General features: G+C 32.3%; 2 protein-coding genes across 2 annotated transcripts in view; one reads left to right on the top strand and one right to left on the bottom strand.

Moving 5' to 3' along the window:
- Positions 1-25,938, top strand: part of LOC121126291 (uncharacterized) — a 360,273-nt gene that overhangs the window by 104,208 nt on the left and 230,127 nt on the right. The gene's annotated exons all lie outside the window — the stretch shown is intronic.
- Positions 1,483-24,424, bottom strand: LOC121126191 (frequenin-2). The gene is made up of 5 exons (XM_040721500.2): positions 23,928-24,424; positions 23,685-23,848; positions 6,195-6,273; positions 3,697-3,785; positions 1,483-2,626 (listed from the first exon to the last, which is right to left on the bottom strand). The coding sequence occupies exons 1-5, from the start codon at positions 23,989-23,991 to the stop codon at positions 2,429-2,431; spliced, it is 594 nt and encodes a 197-aa protein (XP_040577434.1). The 5' UTR covers positions 23,992-24,424; the 3' UTR covers positions 1,483-2,428.

The following is a 25,938-nucleotide window of genomic DNA, read 5'->3' as shown; positions in this document are numbered from 1 at the left end:
CTTAATTTATGAATTTTATCTCAAAATTTGTCTTTGGCCAAAACTAATAACATAATGAGATTTTGATAGTATGTATGCATTTAAATTTTGGGTCATAATTTTATCATTTTGTTCAACAGAAAATAACCATTTAATGTGCATTACAGTACTTAACTTTACTTATTTTGGTTAAAAAAATCAAAATTAATATCAATTGTAAACAAGATAAACAATTTATATATATATTTAAGAGAGATATATTTGAGGTAAAATATCCTTAAGTAACTAGCTCCATTCAAATAATTTAAGAGTAGCTCATTTTAGATCAAGTTTCCTTTGGATGATAGAATAACAACCAAATAAAACTGCACTAATAAGCTTGTCAGGATCAGTATATATATTCTCTCTCTGCCTAACTATGCCAAGCAGCCTATTCAACATCCTTATCACCTCTCTATATTTCTTTCTCAATGGTGGTTAGGGGGCATTAACGTGAGAGAATGAAGAGGAATGAATTGTTTGGATGTTAAATGAAAGTATAATTTTCATAAATAAATAATAAATTAAATTAAAATTAACGAAGAAAGCTTGAGCCGCTCAATTACTATGTATATTCAGGGCCGGTGTAAGGATTTTTCTTTTTAAAGGGTCGGGGAGGGGTGTGTGTTGAATTGATCAAATAAAGGTGCACTCGTGAAGAAATAGGTATAATTAAACAGTATATTATTACAATTAAAGAGGCGTCCGCAAGACTGTACCGAAATGACTAAAGTTGGGAGTTCAGTAACACCAGATATATATTTTTTTAATTCCTTTAAACAATAAAATAACCATCAAACGAAAAAAATGTTTCTTTATGGACGTATTTTGATTTGAAAATCTGTAAAATGTCGAAAAGAGAGAAAATTTTGGTGTTGTTTTATTAAAATTATCAATTTGAATCCAGTTATAGAATTTTTATTTTATTAAGTATTATGGATACAAAATATATTTGGTAACAATACTTTCCCAAAAGTATATTGAATAATAATAAATAATTAATTTGGTATCAAAGAACGTGATTTGCGTAGTAAAAATGAAGAGAAACGTCTAAATTAAATGTGCATTAAACGCAGTACCAATGCAGAATATATATTCCTTGGAAGCATACATAGAAATAAAATACTCATCCTTTGAGGCAAGTTCGAGAAAGATTGTTACAAATAACATCAAAATTTCCTTTCCCCCGACATTTTACAGTTTTTCAAATCAAAACGATGGACCATTTTTTTTTTAATGGTTATTTTATTGTTTATAGGAATAAAATTCAAAATGAAAAATACCAGGCGATACCAAATTTTCCACTTTTGTCATTACGGTACACCTTATTTCATATATATATATATATATTTTTTTTTTTTGGGGGTAGATTTTTTTGTTAAAATTTCAAAATGCATATCTTTTCACAGAAAACTAATCTTTTGGAAAAAATCTGAAGAATTAAATTAAACTTTATTTATTAAATTTTTGGGAAAACCATTTCATATATTAAATTGTCTAGTAAAAGGCAAAAATTCCTTAATTTGGGGAAGGGCCTACAGCCCCTGTATTTATCTCCAAATGATCCATATGTTGAATACAAGTTGCAACTTGTTTTAGCAAGTACTACGGGGAGCAATCCAAAAATGAGATGAATAATTTTAAATAAAAGATTTCATTCAGTACTTGTGATGTGAATATTGCAATAGTTGAATACTCCTTAGAGAATGGATATATTAATGGATACATTTTTGAATACAAATACTAAATTATCAAGATTCTGTGTGCAATCGTTAAAGTTTAAATGTCCAGTTATATTAATAAATCAAAATATAAAGGTAGTATCAATCAACATAGTTGTTACCCAAGGTGTAATTAAATCATGGATTTTAATAAGAAAAAATTTGCAACTTGAATACAACAATTATACATGTAATATATATCTCCTTCACTAGGAGTGACCATGTTAAAGAAAAATATATTATTATTAAGTGCGTTGTCCACTGAGATACACCGCACCCATTTATTTTTAGCGACTTGTATATTAAATAATTTTTTGGGGGGTGAAAATAAAATATGGGCCTTTTCATTTTTTTCTCAATAACAAATAATTTAGTTCATTATTAATCGAATAGCGGTTTTTTAAATATATTTTTTTAATAACTAGGCTTTTTAGGTATAATTTTACTTAAATTACTTTGTTAAAGCCACAAAATATTGCAATTTCCGCCAGTAATCTCATTATGTATCCATCCCCCCCTTGTGGCACCGGCCCTGTGTATATCAATAATATACATGTAAATAGAATATGGAAATAATACTATTATTAAATTAATTAATTAATCAAATCATTATGAGTTGTCGCTGTCAATACATAGTATAAATCGTCTTAATATAATTAATTAAAAGCGTTGAGTAAGTAATCAAATTATCAGCTTATTTTGGTAGATACAGTGTTGGAGGTGTCTGGTTCTAGAGAGAGGGCTTGAACTATCCTTGGATCCGCTTTACTTCCTTCTTTAAACTCCTCTATGGTGAGTTTGTCATCTCCGTTTTTGTCCATTTGATCAAATATCTTCTCGACGCGTTTCTGTGGCGTGTTTTCGTCCTCATTCACAGGTTGTTGACCCTATTATGAAACACAATTGTTAGATCATATAAACCCGTAAGCGAAGACTAAATAAAAATGTAAAAATGTAAAATAGACACCGTTTTGAATACAAAAAAAAAAAGTGTTTCTACGAATTTACTAACAAGCTTTTAGTCTAGAAGGTTTAAACCCCCCTACCCCTTAGTCATAGTCCAGTATACAACGTGGGGACCAAAAACTTAACTTATAATAGCATTCAATTACGATTTTATACCCGTTACTATAAATGATGAGATTTGATTACACAACCAAATGACATATTTTTGTTTGTATACCATGTCATTACTGCAAAATAACAATGCAAAAAAAAAATAAAAAGCAACAAGTCTACGGCCTTTTCCACCTCAGAGTCAGTGCTACTGGCTGCAAAGCTCGTTGACATCTTCCTTTGGACTGTCTACAATATTCAGAAGTCTACTACATCCCCATACCTCCAAAAAGAACCAAAATTTATGCAGGCACTAGATGGCTGACTTATAGCCCTCCTTCACCCCTGTACTTTGCAGTTTAAGGTATCTTAGAGATAAATGTCTACTGCACCTCCTCCTATCCAAATTTGGATTCGCTCCAAGCAATCATAATGAAAGCATGGTACTCCATGGATACGGCCTTCATCCTCAAAAGCTTCCACTCTACACATCAGCGTACCAAGGCTGTAGTGGATAACATATTGAATAAAATATGTATAGCAAAATAAAGTGTTAAGTTGTTTTGATTCCATGAAAATAAAGTTTTTGGATATTTAGTAATGCTGCTGGAGGTTTTGGGTCCCCCACTCTGTATGTAAATTGAGTAGTGGTGTGTGAGTCTTTATTTAGGACTGAAGACTGCAGTCCCGTTCAGTTTAGTCCTACAACTGAGGTAGTTGGGTCCAGGATGACGTCACTCAACTTCAATCCTTCTTTTTTTGAATCAGTTCTATTTGTACCGAACGTCTTAAGGAATGATAGGACTCGTCTTAAGAATGGACTGGACCAAATAAATACAGACTCACACAACACTAATATTGAGCACAATTAAGAAATTAATAGAATTATGAGAATACATACCACCATTTGATAGATTGCATCGACTATGTTATACATTTCCTGGCGTGTAATATATCCGTCATTGTCCACGTCATATAAGCGAAAAGCCCCTTCAAATAGTAAAAGGATAATAAGACACTAAAATTAAAGCAAGGTCATTCAACTTGTAAGAATTTAGAAAGTTATGAATTCGAGTTACATCCTTACTAAACTGTATATTTCCTTCTCTATGATCGATCCAGTTTCGCACCTGTATATATTGAGTTCAAGAGAATGAAATTTTCAAAAACTAAAATTCATTTTATCCAAAGCTTATACATGTTTCCTAAACATCCTTCCTAAATAATTCCCAAAAGCTATCTAATATTCTTTCATATCTCATGGAATTTTAGAGACTGAAATAATCAGGCATAATTTATAGGACCACATGAGTGATATATAGAAGGAGTGATTGATCGAAAAAGGCAAACTAGAATAGGCACTCAGAAGAGTGCATAACCTCCCCCTATAATCAAATTGAGTAATGCATCTCAATTTGTTCCAAAGTTAAGGTCCATTATGCATTGCCTACGTTTTGTGTTACTCTCACACTGATCTTTCAAAATTTAATGGCATATTACTGTGACCAAATATTAATTTTGTACCAAGTTGTATCAAAATCAATTTGTAGCTTTTGACATAATCCTAGTGAGTAACAAACAAACAGAAGCAAAAACACAACCTCTGTTCGAATTTGTTGGCGGAATTATAAATAGTTAATCTCATCTTTTGATTGCATTCCTTTGAGAAGGGAAATGAAGAAAAACAAGCTAAACTGCTAGCGTGATCATTCCTTGTGTCTTGAATTCCATGGATATCTACCTATATGTATTCATCGATTTTGATAATTTAAATAAAATTAATCGTGCAGTTTTAAAGAAATTGAAAGAATCGGTCTCGGAATATAATTGATAATCGACATCGAAGTAATTCCTACCACTTTTATTTTCGGGTTCCTTTATACATTAACACATCGATTATGCATTTTTAACATTTTGTGCTCCCTTAACGTATCAAGATTTTATGGTTTATTTACTGTGCCCATATAAATCTTCGTAGCAAGTTTAATCAAAATCGATCTGTAACTTTTGGCATACTCCTGGTGATAACAAACAAAATAACTAACAAGTGATATGTTCCATGAATCAAAAAGCCATTTCATTTTTAACTTTCTGTTTTTTTATTGCCCTAAAAAAATAAGTTTGACCTCCAATAAGGCAACACCCACTCCAAGTTTGCGCAATATTTCTATAATTAAAAGTGCAGTACTGCATTATATTTCAAATGACGTTTGAAATTATTAATATTAAAAATATTAGTATTTATACACAAATGTGCTTAAATTTCATAATAGAACAAAATGTAGTTCCCTCTGCTAACAAATTTGAGTGAAGGTTATGGTGTTGCACTTGTTTATTTGTTACCCACCAGGATTCAGTAAAAGTTCCAGATCGATTTTAATTAACCTTTGTACGAAGATGGTTACAGTGCAAGGCCATTAAATTTTGAGAGGTCAAGATCAAGGTGACACAAAACGTAAAAAAAGCATAATTGACCATAACTTTTGAACAAATTAATACATAACTCAATTTGATTTTTACTCTGCTTCTTAATGGGAAAAATACCGTTCAATCTAAAAAATGACCTAAAAAGTATTATGGAGAACTCTGCTCTACTTTTCAGCCCATATGTTATTACAACTACAAAATATTTACCGTAAGAAAACTCAATTTTGACTTATTTTTTTAGTTTAACTTTAAACTTTTCTTATATGTAGAATATTTAATATACTTAAGCTTAAGTGAAAATGTTTCGGAATTAAATATAATTATGTAAATTACTTGACTAATTATAGAATGTAAAGATATTTTTAGAAGCAGGAAAAGTTTAAAAATTAAATATAACTAAGTCGATTAGACTACTTACATCTAATTAATGAATACTAATCAAATATATTGCAAATGGGACATATTTTCATCACTTTAATTTGTTGTTCATCTTGTTAAATATATTGTATTCCAAATATATTCTTTATACCTTGCACTATTTTTTTACTACAATTAACTAATAACTACCTATAGCTCAATAGCACTTATATCAAAATTATATTTACAAATTCATTCTGGAGTCGGGGTAAGACATTTAATGTATCGACTCCCCAGCCCTGCTTCATAGACCAAACCTACTATATTTGAAAAATTTACTGGTCAGTCTCGACACAGTCCATTTCAGTCGTAAAACTGATATAGTTTGGTCTTTGATAACGTCACTTTATTTTCCTTTTTTATCAGTTCTAGCACTGACAGCTTGAAGGATCGATGGTCATAAGAATTGGTCCCAAGGGCTGATAATGCCGGTCCTAAGACTGGACTAAATAAATAAAAATTGGCACAACCCTACTTAGGTGTATTGATAAGATGTACATATAATTGAAATATTAATAATAATGATTATTGAAAAATTAGAAAATTTCTACTCACAATGTAATTTTTCATCCAGGTTTCCACGTGACGTAACCGACAAGGCGCGTATAAACTCTTCAAACTCTATGGACCCATCCTTTAACAAAAATAATTAAGATTAATTTGAATTAAGAAAGCAAAGTTTGTATGTATATTGGAATTAAAAACAGTCATTTCTGATCTAAGAAATAAAAATGTAGTCATATTGATGAAATCTCACAGGCGTTTTGCATGTAGGATCGAGCGTGTAAATTTTGTATAGTACTCTCTGAAAATGTACACCTTTGATATTTTTTTCATTAACTTGACTAAAATTTGATATGTTAAATAAACCATTATTTGGAAACTCAAAAAAGATATTTCAGATCTTAAACTCCATCTAGTTTTGAGATCTTTTACGTAATGATTTTGATCAAAAAAAACCTTACGTTTTGAATTGTAGTTTTTAAAACACTCATTCGATGAATGCATATAATCTATCATTTGATAGCTATGTAGTTATGGAACAAAAAACTGTAAGCAGTTTTTGTTTATTTTGTTATAAAAAAGTATGGCTTACCTTGGCGATATTTTTGATCTTAAATATCTCAAACATCATATCCTTTGATTTAGATAAAACTTTTATCAGAACAATATAAAATCAATATCTCATAGTAGAAAAAAAAGATTAGATTAGAGGTTTGAAGTTGGCTGGGGAGATTTGAGAGATTTAATTTGTATAATCTGTTATAAATAAATCCTATTCTTAGGACCAAACTAGACCAAATTCTTCATTTGTACCGACCTAGACTGATTTTTTCTATTAGACCTGTCTATATTTTTTTTGCTAGGAAAAAAATATTGTATCAACAAACTTTAGGGAAGTTGGCAGCTACTCCAGATATAAAGAAGATTAAATTTACAGAGGAGCAACGGTGTTGCGCCGTGAACATTATATCTTCAAAACTGGTCTGAGGGTCAGAACGGACATCTCTCTACAGGTGACAGAGGAAAATGTGCTGCCTTGGTCCGGTAACAAGACTCAGCACCTTGTCATGTCGCTGACAGGTTGCTGAAATGGTTGATCGAGCACTGCTATGAACTTATAGCTAAATAATTATGCCCCCCCCCACATCAGATCTTAATCCAATTGATTGTTTTGTCTGGGGCTACTGTGAATCTTAAAAAAAACCGAATATATCATAACATCAAGGTATCTCTGATTGCTTTCATCAAGAAGCCATTTACTAACATGCCAAGGAACTACCTCATCAACATCTGCTCCTCCTTTCTGGGCCCGGGTGTAGGCCATGATTGATTCTGGACGCGGATACATCGAATGAGCTCTTTTTCAACATTCACATGTACAATTTCAGTCAACTTTTAAGTAAATCCATAACTCCGAATTGATTGTATAATAAGTTAGAGAAAAAGAATTTAAGTATTTTCCGCTTTATTTCAATGCTTATTAAGAAGTGATACAATCATGCCATTTAAGCCAAGTATACCTCGTTCTGTTTGAGAACTTGTTGCCAACGAAAATCCAACTTCATAATCCCCTTCTCATAAAAGCAGTTGTCCCTATTGGGAAAAACAAACAAACTCGGACAGCCAATTTTTACAGCCTTTTATTGAGGCTAAATTTATACCCCCAAGCGCGTTGGCCATAGGCAGGAACAGGTAATAGTCACTTGGTGCCATATCCAGACTGTAAGATGGACCAATAGGAAGTTATCATCCGAGCTCTTGGAGCTTTTGGCGCATGATTAAAGATGTATTGGTATTGTCTTGATATGTTATCTCCTATTCACCAATGCTGGTCAATTCTATTCGATCACCAGCTTCACACACTCGAGCTGTTCACAGTAGAGAACAAAATTCGGCGGGGGAAAAATCGCTTAAATGACTGTTGTGTAACATGAACCGAAAGAGTATTGGCACTGTATGTATAGCAAATTTTTTTGGTCGCTTTCGACGTGTTTTCCCCTTTCAAGAAATAAAATGGTAATATATGGCGAATTTCTTTCTTTGAGACCTCCATACTCGACGCACGATAATTCCGGACTGAACCAGCCAAGTGCAATACTGTCGGAAAAGCGGTTGTAGTATACACTCACACGTTATCGCATGATCCGATGTTACCAAGAATGAACAAGATATACTTTGTTAAAAAAAAGGGAAGTAAATACGAAATTACTTTTTCCCCAAATCTAATATCTATACGCTATTTTTTGCAATTGGTTAAAGTGTTATGAAATACTGCAGCAAAATATAAAAGCAGTATTTTACTATAAAGAATTTTTTATATTATATATATAATATATTTGGCAACTCAATATGTCATTAATTATATGTTTTGTGAAATGTAATGCATACTGTTATACTTGTATAAGATAAAGGAAATGAATGGACTGAAAAAGCCTACTAGTGAATCGTACAGGGTGTGCAATAAAAAGTGGTGGGTCGATGATATCCCTTTGTTTGTGCTTTAATTTTAAGCAAAAACGGCTACAAATATACAAATGAAATAATGTTTTGTTTATAAAGCTAAGATTTGGTTCAAGAAAATAGATTCAAAAATTATTCACACTCCATTTCCTCAAAAGAAAATTGCAGAGCTCGTCAGAGTTGGAATTCAAACTATGGAGTGTATTTCAGGTGGGTGTGAAACAAACATTTACTACCCCGTCATTGTATCCCCTCACATTTCACTCCCCTGGCCATTGACCAAATCCATAGAACTGTATACAAATGGCATGTGAATTCAATCCTGCTGGTGTTTAGGTGAGGTCATTTAAAAAAAGAAAGTACTTTATAAAAATATATTATATGTGACTTTCAAGAGGCTTCGTGAGGAACTCAAGTACTTTCTGGCACATCAATTCATATTATTTTTTCACCTTAAGCTCTTATTATTTTATTCTTGAGGAGAGAATATAAGTGTAAGCATGAGTGTCTCCCTACTTGTGGTTATGCTCATAAAAAATGGAGTGACAATGAGGATTTGTTGAGAAGTTTTTTTAATTTTTAGAGCTGACATAATAATAAGGGGAGTTAATTCATGAAAATGAGCAAATTAAATTTGAGCCAAACTTTTGCGTTGCAATGATTTTTTTAGCTCTCTGCAAAAAAAAAAAAAAAAAAAAAACCCAAACCCCTACCCTCTAAATTACTTTTTCACGTATAAAAGCGTCTTTTTTCAAAGTGATAAGAAGAAATTCGCTCATTTAGCGATCATTAAAGCCTTTTTATACTTACTTTATACTAATGTTATATCTAACATTGTCAGTTTATAAAGACAATTTGAAGGTCAAAGATAAAAACAGGTCAACAACTTCTTCTAAACTTTTATTTTAGCGTGTGTACTAGTCTGTCCAATTTTTAGAGGGACCTTTTAATTCGATCTTCTGTTGTATTTATTACAACAAAAGTTAAGTTGCTCATGTTTCAGACTTGGAAGGTTTTTTTGTTTGGTTTTTTGACATTTACAGCTATTTGAAAATGACACTTTTTAACGGCATTTTCTATTTGTAAAGGAATTTAGAAGGTTGAATTATAAAGTTATGTTGCTGAATTTTGAAATTTTAAGTTATTCTGTTGAATTTCAAAAGCTTCATTTTCTCAATTGAGAAATAAGAATATAATCCTTATTTTTCATTTGAAAGACAAATAAAGTTTTAGCCCAACGAAATACTTTAGATACTCCAAGGATCAAAGCCAGAAAGTTTGGCTAAAATTGAATTTATTTTGAATAGCCCCCCCATTAAAAATTAGAAAAAGGTAACTGTTCTTTTTGTTCATTAATTTTTTAGTGGTGTCAACTTCTACCTTTGTAGTAAGCATTATCCCCTATCTTTGGTATATGTTGTTGTCTTTTTTTTAAAGTTATCATTGTAAGTCCTTGTTGGACTCAGAATAAAGATAAAGGCTTTGGAAAACAAAAAAATATTCGGTTAGCAACTACAAAACCCATTTTCATATTCATATAATTTTCATCGATCATAATCATTCTCGTGAACTCAATGTGCGTATGTTTGAATCACAGTCGCTTCTAGTGAAGGAAATAAACATGATATATTTTTAAAGAGTTCAAAGACAATTCCTAGGTAAGGTGGACTAATTTAAATACTATACGGTGTGACTCATAAGTTTACAATAGATGAAATAACAGTTTCAAATAGTGTAATTAATAATTAAATTTTACCCCTTCAGCCGCTATAAAGTTCTGCAAACTTGACCAGAAGCTATGTGAGGGGAACAGCTTATTTCTTCTAGACCAATTAAGGGTCATTAACGTTAAATGAAGGGTTTCAACATTTGGATGGCCTGTACCACATTTTCCTCCCAACTACGCTCCACAAATAATAATTTAGAAGATTTTACTCTGGTGATAATGGAGGTATTTTCTCTTTAACTCAGAATCGTTTTTTGTTTTTTTTAACTTCCAAAAAGTATATTTGAGTGGCATTGAAGGTGTGGCAGGATATAAAACATAATTCGTGTTAGAATATGTCTTATGGATCCAAGGAACTCCGTATGGAATCAATTGGATGAAAATACACACATTCGGCAATAATTTAATCAAAATCATCTCTGGCATGGAAACGATTACCCTCATGAGTACGTTGCACAAAATCTAATCCTCCCATTTCCTTGTCCGTTGGATTCGAAAAGTTTTGCTTTTAGAGACACCTACGACCTCCTCCATTGTTAAAAAAAAAGAGTATATCAAGGACTTTTTGTTCTTAATGTCTTTGTTTTTGCATCTTTACAGCTATTGAGGCATGAATCACTTCTATGGAAGGCTCTAGAAAAGTCCCTTTGATCAGAGCCATTTTTTATGTTTGATTCATATATGATCTATAATTAAAGCTATAAATTGAATCTCACTTAATGAGCCACACCCTACATAATGTTTACATAAACTTTATCAGTGCAACTCCATCTGACATTGAAAAAGAAATGAAGGGTAAAACATTGATTTTAAAGGCCACCCTAGTGAGTATGATTGTATGATATTAAATACTATGACGTAAACTCACAAAACATTATTATTTATGTTGTATGTGCTTACAATGTATAGAGGCAAATCCTTTTTTTTTTTAGGCCTATTGAATAGAACAATTTAATTAGTAATATGTTTACTGCTCCTCACTCCCTGTGTTGTTGGTTGTTATATAACTATATACTTGTATTATATGCAAAAAAAGATATTAAACATGAGTCTCAACATTAATTACATTCCATACCTAACAACATTTGGTTTTTATTCTTATTGTTGTCCTTGTAACATAAATGAAACGGCCCTTTGCTTAACATACATAGATAGTAGTTTGATATATACTGATGCCGGGTCTTGCATGGAAATTAGTGGATTCCTGAACAATCTTAAAAAGTCCAAGTTGTGTAAACCAGTGTCAATGCTTTGTGCACATTTCTTGACATATCTAATCTTTAATGTAGCCTCCACCGACTTTGATAATGGCCTTGATGTGCTGCTGGAAGCTCTAACTAGAGTTAATAATGTAATTGGGACTCGTGGAGTTCCAATGCTCATCCACAGAAGCCTTGAGAGCTTCGAGTGAGAACGACATATTGAGCGGTTTGGCATCTGACAAATATGACGGTGCCATTGTTTTCGACCAGAATAGAATGTTGATCTCCAAAAAGGAGAGTGTAACTTTTGCTGTGTGTGCCGGTGCTCCATATTGTTGAAGCTCGTATCGTTGTCAGTACCGTCATGGTCTGTGTGAAAGAGAGCCGCAATATCAATTATTTTGCCTTTTTGTGAGGCCCTTTTTTGATTGATTGTGTGTGTGGGTATTTTTTTTTTTTTTTTTTTTTTTTTGAAGGGGGAGTTAATGCACACAGCATCGAGCTGATCGAAAGAATTATGTCTTATTCTTATTTCTCTCTTTTATAAGTGTCCAGATTTCAAATATGCACCCAATTACTCAAAGTTGTGTAATACTAGGGCAAGACTGGATTTTACTCTTCAAAATGGCACAGAAGTCTGCATCCATGGTTTTGTTCTTTCCAGCAACTCCAACTTGACTCAGAAGACAACCCAAAGTACTAATATCCATATTTTGATTGCAAATAGCCCTTATATGGACGTTTATAATCTTAGACAAGTCCTTATTTGCCGTTCCCACGAGAAGGATTATGCATTACAATGGCAGATGATGGAAGGGAAATGTGGTACTTAAAGTGGAAGGTGTCCAGGACCGTCAAGAAGGAAAGAGGCAAGCCCTAGGTGTAATTTGGCGGATATACCTATGCTCACCCCTCGTATGAAAATGGAGTATCTACATTGATGGAAAGCACTTTTGAACTGTTAGAAGTCAGCTTCAGCTAGTTGAATTACCATCTTCCGACGGTTGATCTTGTCAAAAATCGCCGAATTGACCGTTTCATTAGTTTCAGACGACAACAACGCCATAAGTACGACGGAGCATCCTAGCAGTGTTCTGAGCAATGGCTTCGTATCTTTCAATGGGGCCCTTCATTTAGTTTCCTGAGGGTTACTACATCAGCCAGCTGGACAAAAACATAATCTCCTGATTTGAAAGAACCTTCCTGGTCTCTTATAATTGTCCTCCAACAGGAAATCCTTCACCCTAATACGAGAAATGCCAAAAAAAAGGCCCAGTTGAATATGATCCCCCTGCAGCCCGGAATTATAACCACACGCGGAGTCAAGTACCTGTACCATTCGCCACTATAAAGTCTCTGCCAATGAGCACAAGTAGGACATGAGAATGGACACAATCTACCACGAGTGTGCAGTCTTTAGAAGCCCCTTGGTGGCCAATAGGGGCAACTGAATTGGGATAAAATTGTTTTCATGAAGTTTGTTAAGAAAATTGATCCATTTTGCTGTAGAAATAATTTTTATTGAAAGTATATTTCTAAATTGTAGTAATTTACATTTATCACTCCGTAAGTACATTGGACAATGACTAGACACCTTTGAATATAAAAGTACAACTCACAGTTGAAACTACTATTTATATATTTATTCTAATTTAAAAATAAGTAACCATCGTTAAAGACTGTTTTCACTAAGGTCATCAATTATAGCATAGTTGAAAGCGACGCTCTACACATAACATGAAGCGTTTTTACTGACGTCATAAATTACATGATAATTGAAGGAGAAGTCCACCTCAAAGTCCATATTTTTTTCTATATATTTAATATGGATGAATCTGTATTATACTCCCACAAATGGCTTTAACAATTAAAATGTCTTAATTTCTGGATGTAATAGCACTTTATGAAAAGGATAAACTCTGATATTTGAATTAAATGAAATTAATAAGTAATAAAATTACAAAAAATTTCTATAATATACAATATTCTTGTGTAAAGAAAAAACTAAGGTAGCTATTGGAATTTAAGAATAAACAGTTGCTGCGTGTTCTTCTTTTTTTCATTATTTAGTCTTGATCAATGTTAAAATAAAGAATAGGTTAGACCATTGTGTCATCAAGCTTACTCAAATTTTCAATTTGATGTATCATACCGACTCCTGGTTAAGAAAGACAGATTTTGACAAAACATGCAATCCCTTATAAACTATGACGTGCATTTCTATTAACCTTGGTCGTTGTGTGTTAAAATCCCATTCAAGCAGAAGAATTCTCGCCTATTCTTCCACTGAAAATTGCTTTTCAAAGACTTAATAAATAATTATATATGAATTTAAATATAATAATAATGATATTTCCTCACCCCTAATGTTACTATAAATGTAAAAAATTCTTCTGTTTATAGGAGTAATTCATTTTCTGCCTCCAAAAATCATAAAAAAGGCAGCTGATATCAACAAAGACGTTCTGTTGTACACTATATCTCGCTCCCATCTTATTATTGTGCTCTTACAAAGAACCTCCCTCTAATTATTCTTTCCCTTATGCGAAATAGTTAAGAGATGGGATTTTGTGTAAGAAAAGTGGAAACAAGACATATGGTGTTATAAAAATAAGAGCCTTAGGAATATCAGCTACCTGTAATACGATCTTTTGGGGAAAAAAATGAATTACTGCTATAAAGAAGAGAACCTTCTACATTTAAAAAGAATTAATCCTTGTAAAATATTATAATTGTATTTAAATTCAGAAATCTTTTACAAGGAGATGTTAGCCTCTCGCCATGACTGATAAAATGATTAAAAATGAAAGGATGCACATCAACCTTTTTTTTCTTTCTTCTTGTTAAAATTAGTTTTTTCTTTAGACATATCCATCCTAAGGAATAGTTCATTTCTATCTACAATATGGAAATATGATTGAACTAGGGGTATTGCCCTGAGTAATAAGCGTCCGCTAAAAGACAAATTATAGATTCATAAAATGGAAGATTACTTGCAAGAAAATTTTACTGTCTGTTTTTCAAGTGTACACTCACACTTAACTATTGAATACTTACATCAATTCATCTGTGTTCTCCCCTCAAAAATGAAAAATTATAATATTAATTCCAGAGATCAAAATGTAATATTATGTGATGACTGATGAGTACTTTTGTCTCTAGATTCCTCAATTACAAAAACAGTGCTCCCTGTATTCTACAAAAAAAAAAAAAAAAAAAACGCCTGCGAGAGTTAATTCATTTTTACAACCCAGCGTTTATGTTTGATTCAAACCATAGATCTGATCCCCCTGAAGGTTTAGTACGGTCAGGAAGATAAATCTGCATAATTAAAACTTATGAATGATTTCACTACAATTTTCTTTAAAATCTCTGATTCCTATATTGTCCGCTAGGAAGGCAGTGTTTCAGTGCTCGTAGACAATATGAACGCAACACTGTGGTGGAGATCAGACTAGTAGGTGGTAGCATCTGAGTGTATGTCATCAACAATGGTATTTATTGATTTTTCCTTTACGCTATTCAGCGAATTGTCTTTGTCAAAAAGAAAGGATGACATGAGGTGACTCGGCACATTTTCCCTGTTTGTAAGATATGCGTAAAGGAAGCGTTCATTTTTATGCAAAACGGAACAAAAACAAGATTTCAGGATTAGTGAGTGAGTTTGAGAGACTATATTATTATGTTGGGGAAAAAGAGGAAGATACAATACACAATATAACGTACAGTCTATTTATCTTGATAAGTGATTGGAGTGACATCCACATAAACAGCTGCATCCTTGGTTATTTTATACTATATTAGTTAGGCTTTTTAGAATATGGTAGCCCAAATGAAGTCATTTTATTACTCATCCCCGTACATGTCAGATGTTCATCATTTTCCTTCATCTAAATAGGAAATAGAGGTTTTATTCATATAAAATTAGACTATGTAGGCAATATAAACAACAATGACGTCACTATGAAAAGCTCTATTGAAGAGTTATTTCATTAAAAAAAAATAGTCAAAAGAAGTCTAATCTTCGTTCTTTTCAATTTATATATTAGAAAGGTTGGGGGGGGGCCCACTTAATAATTCCAAGTATATGTATGTTGTTAAATGAAGATCTTTTTATATGTTATATTCAATATATACTTTCCTACCTACTAAATTGATTGTATATACAATGAATTTATATATGCGGTAATTTAAGATAAAAACAGTATTGAATTAACATCAAGGAAAGGAGAAACCCCTGATTTATGCTTTTTTAAGCTCATGGTTAGGTATTTGTATAGATAGTTTAGCCTTTTAAGCACATTAATGATTCTTTATTAGATTTGAGAGACTTATATTGGCTCCGATAAGACCCTTTAAAACATCTTCTCAATAATTTTTTCTTTCTTTTATTTTGACAATCATGTTGACAACTTTAAGTACAATTTGAAAAGAAACCCCAATTAGTTAATAAGAATAATTTGTTAATTCGCCAAAAATACACATGCAAAATCATTCCCGATTGCTTATGATTTGACGGGTAATATCTATACTTACATACATATTAAATTGATTTTACATACGATGAAATTACACGTGTGATACTTCAACATAAAAATAGGCATACAACCATAATAAAAAGAATGAAATCCCAATTCATTTTTTTAATTTATATATTCATACAACCCAATATGTCATTGATATATTTAAGTAGATCATGGGCTTATAATTCAAAATACTGGGATGAGTTCAGATACTCAAGAGGTTTAACCGTAGTTTATAACAACCTCTTTTAGATTTAAGAGACTTGTAGTAGCTCCGATAAGGTCTTTTTAACAATAAAATAAATCAATTTTTCATTTTTTCGTATTGTAACGATACATTTCGGCTACTTCAAGTGTAATTTGTGGCACTAATTCGTCACTGAAGAGCACAGATGTCATTAGAAGTAAAATTCCAGCTTGCTTTTGTGTTGACAGGCCACATATATACTTACTAAATTGGTTGTACATATAAATAACTTGTATATGTATAAATATGAAGTCTATTATGTATCCAATATATCTATTATGCTAATTAAGCAAAGTCTGTCTGTGTGTTTGTTTCTTTATTTGCGTGTGGAATGAGAACTAATTTTAAGCAACGAGCTCATATTAAAAAAGAAAGCAAAAAAGAAGTACAAAAACATATAATGAATGTGACTTTAAATTAGGTTTAGCAACAACCATCGTGTGTAGGTAAAGCAGAGCCATGTTGGGCTCTAGAGACTAAAATACTCCTTGGCTAAAGTTTTTGTAGTCCAAAATTAATAATTAGTAAAATAAACTGTCGTATTTGGCATAAATGAATAATGAAAATATATTTGATAATAATATATTAGATACTTTTTATCAAAAAATGAGGAAAAAAAATTATCAAAATACATGCACGTAATACGCAGTACTAAAAGAGAAATTTTATTTATTGGCAACATGTTTGGAACTAAAATACTCCTAACATGAGGCAAGTTAGAGATAAATTGGTAAAATATTTTTGCAAAATATATGTTTAATCTATAATACTTAATAAAATAAAAATCCTGTAACTTGATTCAAATCGATAATTTTAAGGAAACAACATCAAAATTTCATTTTTTTCTATATTTTACCAATTTTCAAATCAAATGCAGCCATGAAGGACCCATTTTTTGGACGTTTGATGGTTATTTCCTTATTTAAAGGAATAAAATGCAAAATAAAAAATATCCGGGGATACTAAATTCCCAACTTTTGTCATTTCCGTACAGTCTAACATATAGTAGGGGGTGCAGCTATGCACCAGAATAGACTCAATAATGTCGATTCCACCCATACCTTTACTTATTCTAATACTCAAGCAATGTGAGGATCATAGTATAGAGTATATACTAACCTAGGTTGAAGACTAGGAGCTTCTACCTAAAGGGCCCCCGGATAAAATTATGGTCTCTTAAAAAAAAATATTTAACGTATAATAATAATAGAAATGCATACAAAATACAGTTCCATCCATTAAAAATAAAAGTCTATTCAGTACTTAGGGCAATATATGTATATGTACCAACTAGGAAAAATTGGCTCCTGAACAAGGAGAGGAACTAACTTTATAAATAATTTTAATTATGAACATAATAATGTTTGATATATTTTAGTGTCAAGCTCTAACTAATTTAAAGCTAAGCATAAAAAAAAGTGTTTTTTTCTTCTCTTCTTTATGTAATTCCTTTAAACATACTATTAATAAGGAATGGGTATCGGAATGTATATCGACTGAAATTTAGGTATTGGTATGTTTCTAATATAAATAGATTCATTTAAAACATTATTTATAGATCTTCTCCTAATAATACATGCGAGATTTATGCAAGGAAATAATAAAGGTATTTCTATAAGCTTTATTGCTCACCAAAAACAAAATCATAACATATTAAATTTTACACATTCTTGCTTTTAATATATGGACAAATATTGACTTTTGGGATTTTTTTAGCCCAAAAAGTTTTTAAACTCATTTTTATGTTTTGCCAGTTAGTATGTATTTGTACTTGGTAAATGATATATATATATATACGAGTATACCCTATATTTCATAATATTAAATCCTATTCTATTCGATACTCTAACATAATATACCTGAGTAACCTTTTACTAAAAGCTTTAATAGATTTGTATTAGTATGTGATAGTCAAAATTTATTGATAGAAATAATAAGATGGCCTATATATATATATGTATATAACGAGGGCTCAACAATAAATCATATTCCTGTCCTTTGGAAACAGAGCATAAGTATAGAATAACTTATTATTTCGTTTATCTAACAAAAAGAATAAACTATGATATACACATAATGTATCAAGGGAGACAGCGACAGCTGTAAAACACATTGGGTATTTTTGTATTTGAGGAGTAACGTTCTGATTCAGAACAAAAATCTTGGCTCCTGCTTGCAATTTGTAAAGGAAAAATCCTCATGGGATTCCTATGAAATTTATTCCAAAAAGAGAAGAAAAAGTTGACTTTATATGGATTTTTACTCCGACCTTCTTCTATGCCAAGCATTTCATGTTATTTAAAATTTATATCTGAGAGAAAATTCGACTATAAACGTATTTTTATTAAATTCGAATGTCTAATATTTGGATTTGACCATATAAACTAATACTTTGATGGGGTAAAATTTATAGTAAATACTTTAAATGCCCCTCCCCCTCAAAAAGAACATTCATGCACTTTCAAAAATGGCGGTATAGGGAAACTTATTTCTTTTGTAAACAGCCTCACGGAATTTCTAAAATTCATTCATTTCCTGGAAGCAACCATATCCCGTTGAAATTTTGAAACATTATTATATCGTAATAAAAAAGAGATGCATCATTTCTCAATTGGATGGTTTTAATAATGTGTGTCTCACGGTGTATAAGTGACATCGGTTTACGCTAGATGGTGTAAGAAAGATAAGGCTTCACACTTTAAAAAAACTTTGAGCTAGCTTTATGGTTGTTCGACTCAGGTTTATTGTAGTATGCCTCAAGAATCGACACCAGCGAGATAAAAGTCACCCAAATTTCGGTGATGGTAGCATAGGCTCACTTCTCGACAACACACAAAATGGCAAAGTAGAGGGGGACAGTCTGTGGAAGAGAGTGGTATTTTTACTCATTACATTTGAACCAAGTCAACCATTTCTGGGCTCCCTTTCACCTGATTGGCGCCTCGTTGTCTCGTGAAAGCAGTTGCCAAGGTCATACATAAGAGCGCCCCCCCCCTCAAATCCTTTACATACTTCCTCAATGTCTAATTGAGATTGAGAGCCTTTGACTTAAAGCTACCATGTTTTAATCTTGGTAACAAGACTCCACGAGCACCCTACTTCTTTATGGTCTCTTCGATACTCACTTGGGTGTGGAGCAGTCATAACTCCCAATTTCTTCTCATGGTAACAACTGTTGACTTTTTAAGGTTTCTTTTTTCATTGTTTATTAAGTGGAATAGTCCCTGCTTTGAATAAAACACCCTCATATTTTAAAATGTTCACCCTAAAGTAGTAGTACATTTTGCCAATTTTGCTTAAACCACCTGGTAACACTATCCGTTATTTTAGGAGTTCAATTTTTGCGTTTTTCCCACATATGTAAGTATATACTAAATCATCATAGGTAAAATTTATGGAAAATACCTTGAATAAAATGAAAAAAAAAGCACCTAATGGGAATTGAAACATATCATTATTATATGAGTAACTAAAACACAAAATACTCGACACTAACTCACTTCCTCATACACCATAATTAGAGATTTAGTCTCATAATAGACTTTTTTAAATAATAAAAATTATATATTATTAAAAAAAAATTTATTAGATGTATGACATTAATGAACATTGAGAGACAATCTTCAAAAGGTATTTAAATATAAGTGTTGGGATCCATCTGAAAATCCTAGATCAGTTTGAGACCCCCATCATCAGAAGGAGAATTCGGAGAAAGAAGAAGAATGAGTAAATCAGTAAAGTTAAAAACAGACAGTGTTGACAGAGTGTTTTACGTCCTTTTTTCCTTACTAAAAATACTTTTCACTGGGGTACTTGGCTGAAAAAAATATTATACAAGTGATACATCATCTGAAAATGGTTGATAATACCTGGAATAGACGAATTGTTGATCATGTCAGATGTGCTTTAAAATTGAGAATATTGATCACAAATAACGTCAACTGAGATGTAATTACCTGCATAAATCATATTATTTGTACAACACATCAATTAGCATTGAGAATAAAATCAGTCTATATATTGAGATCATAAAGCAGTAGTTTTCAACCTTTCTGGTAGCGTGACCCTTTAAAAACATTTGCATAGCTGTGGTGACCCAAGGAAACAAAATATAAAGAACCCCATTTCCTAATTCACAAGCCTCTTTTGAACTCTTTTTCGACACTTTTGGCTCCCTATATCCCATTTACCAACCCTCTTGACAACACCTTTTGGGTGTAAGTCTAGAGGAAGGCCTGTAGTGTACGTCATCCAAAACCGAAGCGCTTGAAGACACTGTGAGGGAACTCTAGGACATGACTACATCCTAGCGGGTATCAGGCCTTCCGCCGTCAACTGGAAGTAATCATCGCTACTAAGGGTGGCTACATTAAAGATTAAGAGAGCTTAGATACACATCTATTTATCCTATTAATTGTGTTGAAATTATATTTTCAATTAATAAATTATACCTTGTTGAATTATAAAATTCAATGTGTTGAGATTATATTCCTTAATTGGAATTTATAGAACTATCACATTGTTTTATATAATATATACCCGTTTCAAAATTAATAAACGCCCCGATGGCATTGGTGAGGCGACCTCATTTATAGTGAAGGTCCCCAGGTTGGGATGAACTGATATAGTGAGACCAAAAAAAAAGTCGGTTCAGGATTTTAAAAATATCAAATTTTGATCTACGGTCTGAGATCGCTATCTGTACCAACATATCAGTTAAGAATAAAGATCCTTTAGAAACAAGTTCAGTTATGACTGAACCTGAACGAACCCAAGTCTCAACACTAAAAAATATACCTCTATACATACGATTTATCATGTAAATATATATACCTGATTATATAAATTCTCTGCTTCATTCCACAAGCTTTGTAGCAAATTGTAAAAAAAAAAAACCATATCAGAGCGAATTGCAGTGAAAAACTGAGCTAAGTCCAATGTCTCCTGAAGGTTGTAGAAAAAGTCTTCTTTAATAAAATTAATTATTTACATATTCAACTTTCATTCCTCAAAATGTCCACCTTCTGCCTCAACCATGGCCTCGATTCTTCGACTGAAGGCACTGCAGACCCTCAGAATATCGACATCCGACATCACGCTATTCAACTGCAACTTCAAGGGCGTTGACAAACGAGGGAGGATTTGCACAGGCTCTGCTTTCCACATTGACCCAGAATCCATAGTCTAGGGGAGCACAGTAAGAGGATGATGGGGCGGCCAAAAGATGGATGGTCAGATATCAGCCAGATTAGACCGCCACCACTCCTGGTCTTGTGCCCTGGAACACTATCTTGCTGCCACTTATAGTTATATTCGGGATAGGTATTGCCGACCAGGGTTTCAAGACAGCTTCAAAGATACTCTTGGCCTCTACTCTGACCCCCTTTGGAAACTAATACCAGGGCATGAACTGCCCATCTGAGGCCGCAACCCCAAGCATCGTGGCACTGTGAGAATATTTTGTGGTATTGATGTAGGGCACTTCATCCACCTTAACAGAAAGCTATCTTTCGCTGCAGGCATTGCAGGACTGGTCCACAATCCAGTTATTCTTGTCTAGGAAGGCCAGACTGTAGACTGCGTTTTCCTCTTCAGCAATAAATTACGTGCTTTCTCTTATCCGGCCTATTGATTTTAGCCAATTCAGTACATAAGGGAAGTTTCTTTTCGACATATGAGGTAATACCAAGGTTTCCCACCCCTCTGCGCACAGTGGCTTCCGAGACACTCAACTCCTTTGAAAGTTTTAATATTGACATTGTTGGATTTTTCACGATGGTGTCCCAAATTGCTCCAAAACTCGTCAGTCCTCACTTTGTTCTACCCTCCTCTCCCCGGCTTCCTCTTCAGACTTTCCCAATCCTTGATAATTTTCTTCACCTCATAAACAAGTGTCTTTCCGCACAAAGGCCAATCTCACAAATGGAGGGCACTGGTATTCTGGCCCAGAAAATTTAGCTACTCGTTGCAATTTTGCTTTCACCAGACACTTTTTGTTGTCTGTTTCGATCAAAATATGTAAATATCAATCGAAAGCTAAAATTCCTATCTTTAAAACCTCTGTTCCACAAAACCTCGATTTTTTTTTAAAATCGAAAATTACCTTTAAAAATCTTTCCACGAGTTGCTGGCACACGGTGAGCATATATTTATATGCATATCCAGATATGAATCATTTTTTTTAAGTAACTTTTTCTTAGAAAGACCAGAGTATTATTCTTCATACATGACAAGGCATAAGTTCATCCGATTAGAGGAAGTTTTAATGTTAAATATCTAATCTTAAAGTTCATCCATTCGTGTTTCAATGTTTAAACATTTCCTATAATAACCTTACATCATATACACGAACATAGCTGTTGAATTGATATTTACGTGTATATTTTAAAAAAATGACACAAAATTTGAGTTATGTAATTATTATAGTCGTTCAACTATATTAGCATGTAATTAAATACGTTTTATTTTTAATTAAAAGGATGTTCTCTAAGGATATAGTTAAACTCGATAACAACAAATTACCTTTAAAAGGCTCGACATACTGGCTATATGCTAGCTTTGAGCATTTAAATGTGTGTTGGGAACAAGATCATTATCAAAGTAAACATATGGTACATCATCATAAAAACACACTTGAATACAAATCAAGAAAGTCCAAATACATATATATTTTTTAATTCATAGATAGACCCATACGTAGCCCAATATTATTTCATAAAAAATATGAGTAAATTATCTCCTTATTATTCAAATTTGTGGTATATGAGTAGAACCCCAATAACTTTAAGTAAAGTTTAAAAACTTTATTTGGTTCAAAAGACTTATATGGGCCTCGATATAGCTCCTTTCAGCCATTAAATCTATCAATATTTTATAAAGAGAATTATTTATGGGTACTTTAAGTGGAATTTACGACGTTCCCAAAGGGTTAATAAGAAATATCCCTGTTGCTATAAATTGAGGATATTTATTTATATAAGAATACAAATGTAATTTTGTCACTATTTTCTAGAAAGTTACTTCTTTTGAGTTAAGGGTCCTATTTAAACTGTTTTTGTTTTTTAAAGAATAGTTGAATACTGTTCTGTTCTTCCTCTTTTAGGACTAAAGATGTCAGTCCGGTCCAGTTCAGTCCGGGATATTAGTCATAAAACTTATAAAGTTCGGTCCTTCATGACGTCACTCAACTTTATTTATTTATTTAATCAGTTCTAGTACGTAGAGTCCAAAGGACTGAACCGAATAAATGAGGACTGACAAACCACAAAAGTTGAATTTTAGCAGATAAGAGTAGCTTTTTCAGAGCAACCTCCTCGATTGGATCTTATACTTTTCAAATTTTTTCAATACAGTTTGAATGATTAATAAACGCTGCATAATTACCTGATTTTCATCAAATACTCTAAAAACCAGGGATGCGAACTTTGTGGGATCCCCATTCGGGAAAAACTGTGTGTAAATTTTGATAAAGCCATGCTCCGTGAGTAGTCCATTTGGGCAGTCTTTTAAAAAGCCTTTATGCCATTGCTTAATTTCTTTTTCCGTGACTGAAAGAGAGAGAGAGAGAGAGAGAAAGATGATATGGGAGTAAGGAATGGAGAGTATCATAAAATAAGGTCTACTTACAATATGTCTCGGCCAATAGGCGGTTTAATGTCTCTTGTTTCAATTTAGAGTTGCTCTTTCCCATTATTGCTATTTCGGCGGAGATTCTCCAAAGGATTTACGATAGATAAAAAATATAACAGATAGGAAGTGATACTCTATGAGGTTTAATAACTCAATATATCAACAAATATCCATAGTCCGTGGAAAGTAAATAGCACGGAGGCTCCTCATCACGTTCTTCTTTCAAATAAAAATCCTTCGGCTTTTTCACCTATGAGCCGTCCGTTTTTTTGTTTGTTGTTGTTTTTTTCTCTCTCTTTTCTATGAATGATTGCGTTATCGTATACCTCTTCTCCTTTTCTGACTTAAGTTAATTTATGTATGTACTACTATATACTACAGTAAATTACCACGGGATCCTCACACCTCAAACCAACGACACCAAATCATATTTAGTAAATGAGTTCCATTCCCCCTCCAGCTCGTTCTTAGTTGCTTCTCTGTCCTTCTCTCCATTATGCGCATGCGCTTAATTGGTTTTCCCCTTTTTTCCCCCTACTCTTCTTCCTTTTCGTCGTGAATGAACGTCTGTATGAGAGCGTAGGTTGTGAAAGTGTACTCATACTAAAAAGGAGAACGCTGAAATCCCTTTGAGTGTACTTTTATCCTTACGCCCAATTATATACATAGTATATGTTTATCTTTCTAAATATCTTCATTATATATTGTAATTATTATATTTAATATGCATGAACACTTGAAAAGAAGGGATCCTACAACATATTTTTGTAATGGGCTATTTTTTTGCTCCCTCTTAGAAAAAAAAAGAAAAGAAAGGGATCTAATGAGAGTCCATATTTATTACATCTGAGCGATTATTAATTGTAATATGTGTTCCATCCTCCATCTTGGTTGTTATTTCTCTTTTACATTATTCCCTCTTTCCTTTTTTTTTTTTTTTTTTTTTTTTTTACTCAATTGCGAAATGAACGTCTGATTGATTCTTATTTTCCTAATTTTCTTTCTTTTTCTCTCAATCTCCTCTGCTTTTAAGGTAGTGTATTTATTTTTCTTAACAATTGTTGATTTTGCTGAATATATTTTGAATTCATAGTATTTTTTTTTCTCAAAATTGAATTACATCCTTATTCTTCTACGAATGATTATCCTTAATACCTATCAACAACAAGGATTACCCCCTTTTGATGTGTTGTAAAGTAGCTCAAATTGATTGTCACAATAAAAGAATGAGAAGTTAATGGATTTTATGGTTGAAAGGGGCCAATGAGGGAACAAATAAAGTCTTTTAAATTAAATAAAGGTTATAAATAGACTTAATGTTTGCGAGGGATTGATCGCAAAATTGTATATTTAGCCTTTTTGTGTTTGTGTGTGTTAAGATTTGCTCACTGTTCTATTCAAGTATGAAGTAAAGAGATAAAATTTGGATTCTAGTTAATTTTCACAACATTATTTGATTATTCTTTGCCGATATTTTTCGAGGTAAAATTCACTTTCTTTCATTAGGGTCTCTTTTTAAAAGTAAAGATATGTATATAATCCAATCAAGTTGATGATTACACGATCGGATATGTGAAGGAGACAGATTTTGACAACAACCAATTAGAGGACGGGGAAATTTGGCACCAAATTGACTGTTGAGTAATCCTCTTGATTTTTGCAACAAAACAGAAATACTTTTGCGATCTTGATTCGGGGATAAAATATAGGAAAATTTAACAAAAATTATGATAAATATAAAAAATCACTAATTACTTTAAATTATCCTTATAATAAGGTTTTTTAGCTTGATATACAAAATGATCAATTATGATATTTTGAATACTCATTTTTCAAAGTTTTAGTGCTATTTTTTGCTCGTTTTGAGCCTCAAAAATGCTAAGTATAGTAATAAACTTTAATTAAAACTCTTTAGGACCACAAACTTGATATAAAAGCCCATAGTTGACACAAAAGAAGCTAAACATAAGGGATTGGGATGTTTCCATTTTTTTAGATGTTTGTTCAA

The sequence above is a fragment of the Lepeophtheirus salmonis genome, chromosome 11 (assembly GCF_016086655.4).
Source record: "Lepeophtheirus salmonis chromosome 11, UVic_Lsal_1.4, whole genome shotgun sequence".
Classification (NCBI taxonomy): Eukaryota; Metazoa; Arthropoda; class Copepoda; order Siphonostomatoida; family Caligidae; genus Lepeophtheirus; species Lepeophtheirus salmonis.
Note: the sequence above shows the minus strand (reverse complement) of the source record. Positions and strands in the feature narration are given on the sequence as shown.

What these genes read in the sequence shown, in the direction of transcription:
- LOC121126191 (XM_040721500.2), bottom strand. Translation starts at nt 23,991, where the DNA reads ATGGGAAAGAGCAACTCTAAATTGAAACAAGAGACATTAAACCGCCTA. An exon ending in CCTATTGGCCGAGACATATT is followed by an intron (nt 23,849 to 23,927) that starts GTAAGTAGACCT and finishes TCTCTCTTTCAG; the next exon opens with TCACGGAAAAAGAAATTAAG. An exon ending in GAGTATTTGATGAAAATCAG is followed by an intron (nt 6,274 to 23,684) that starts GTAATTATGCAG and finishes TTTTTGTTAAAG; the next exon opens with GATGGGTCCATAGAGTTTGA.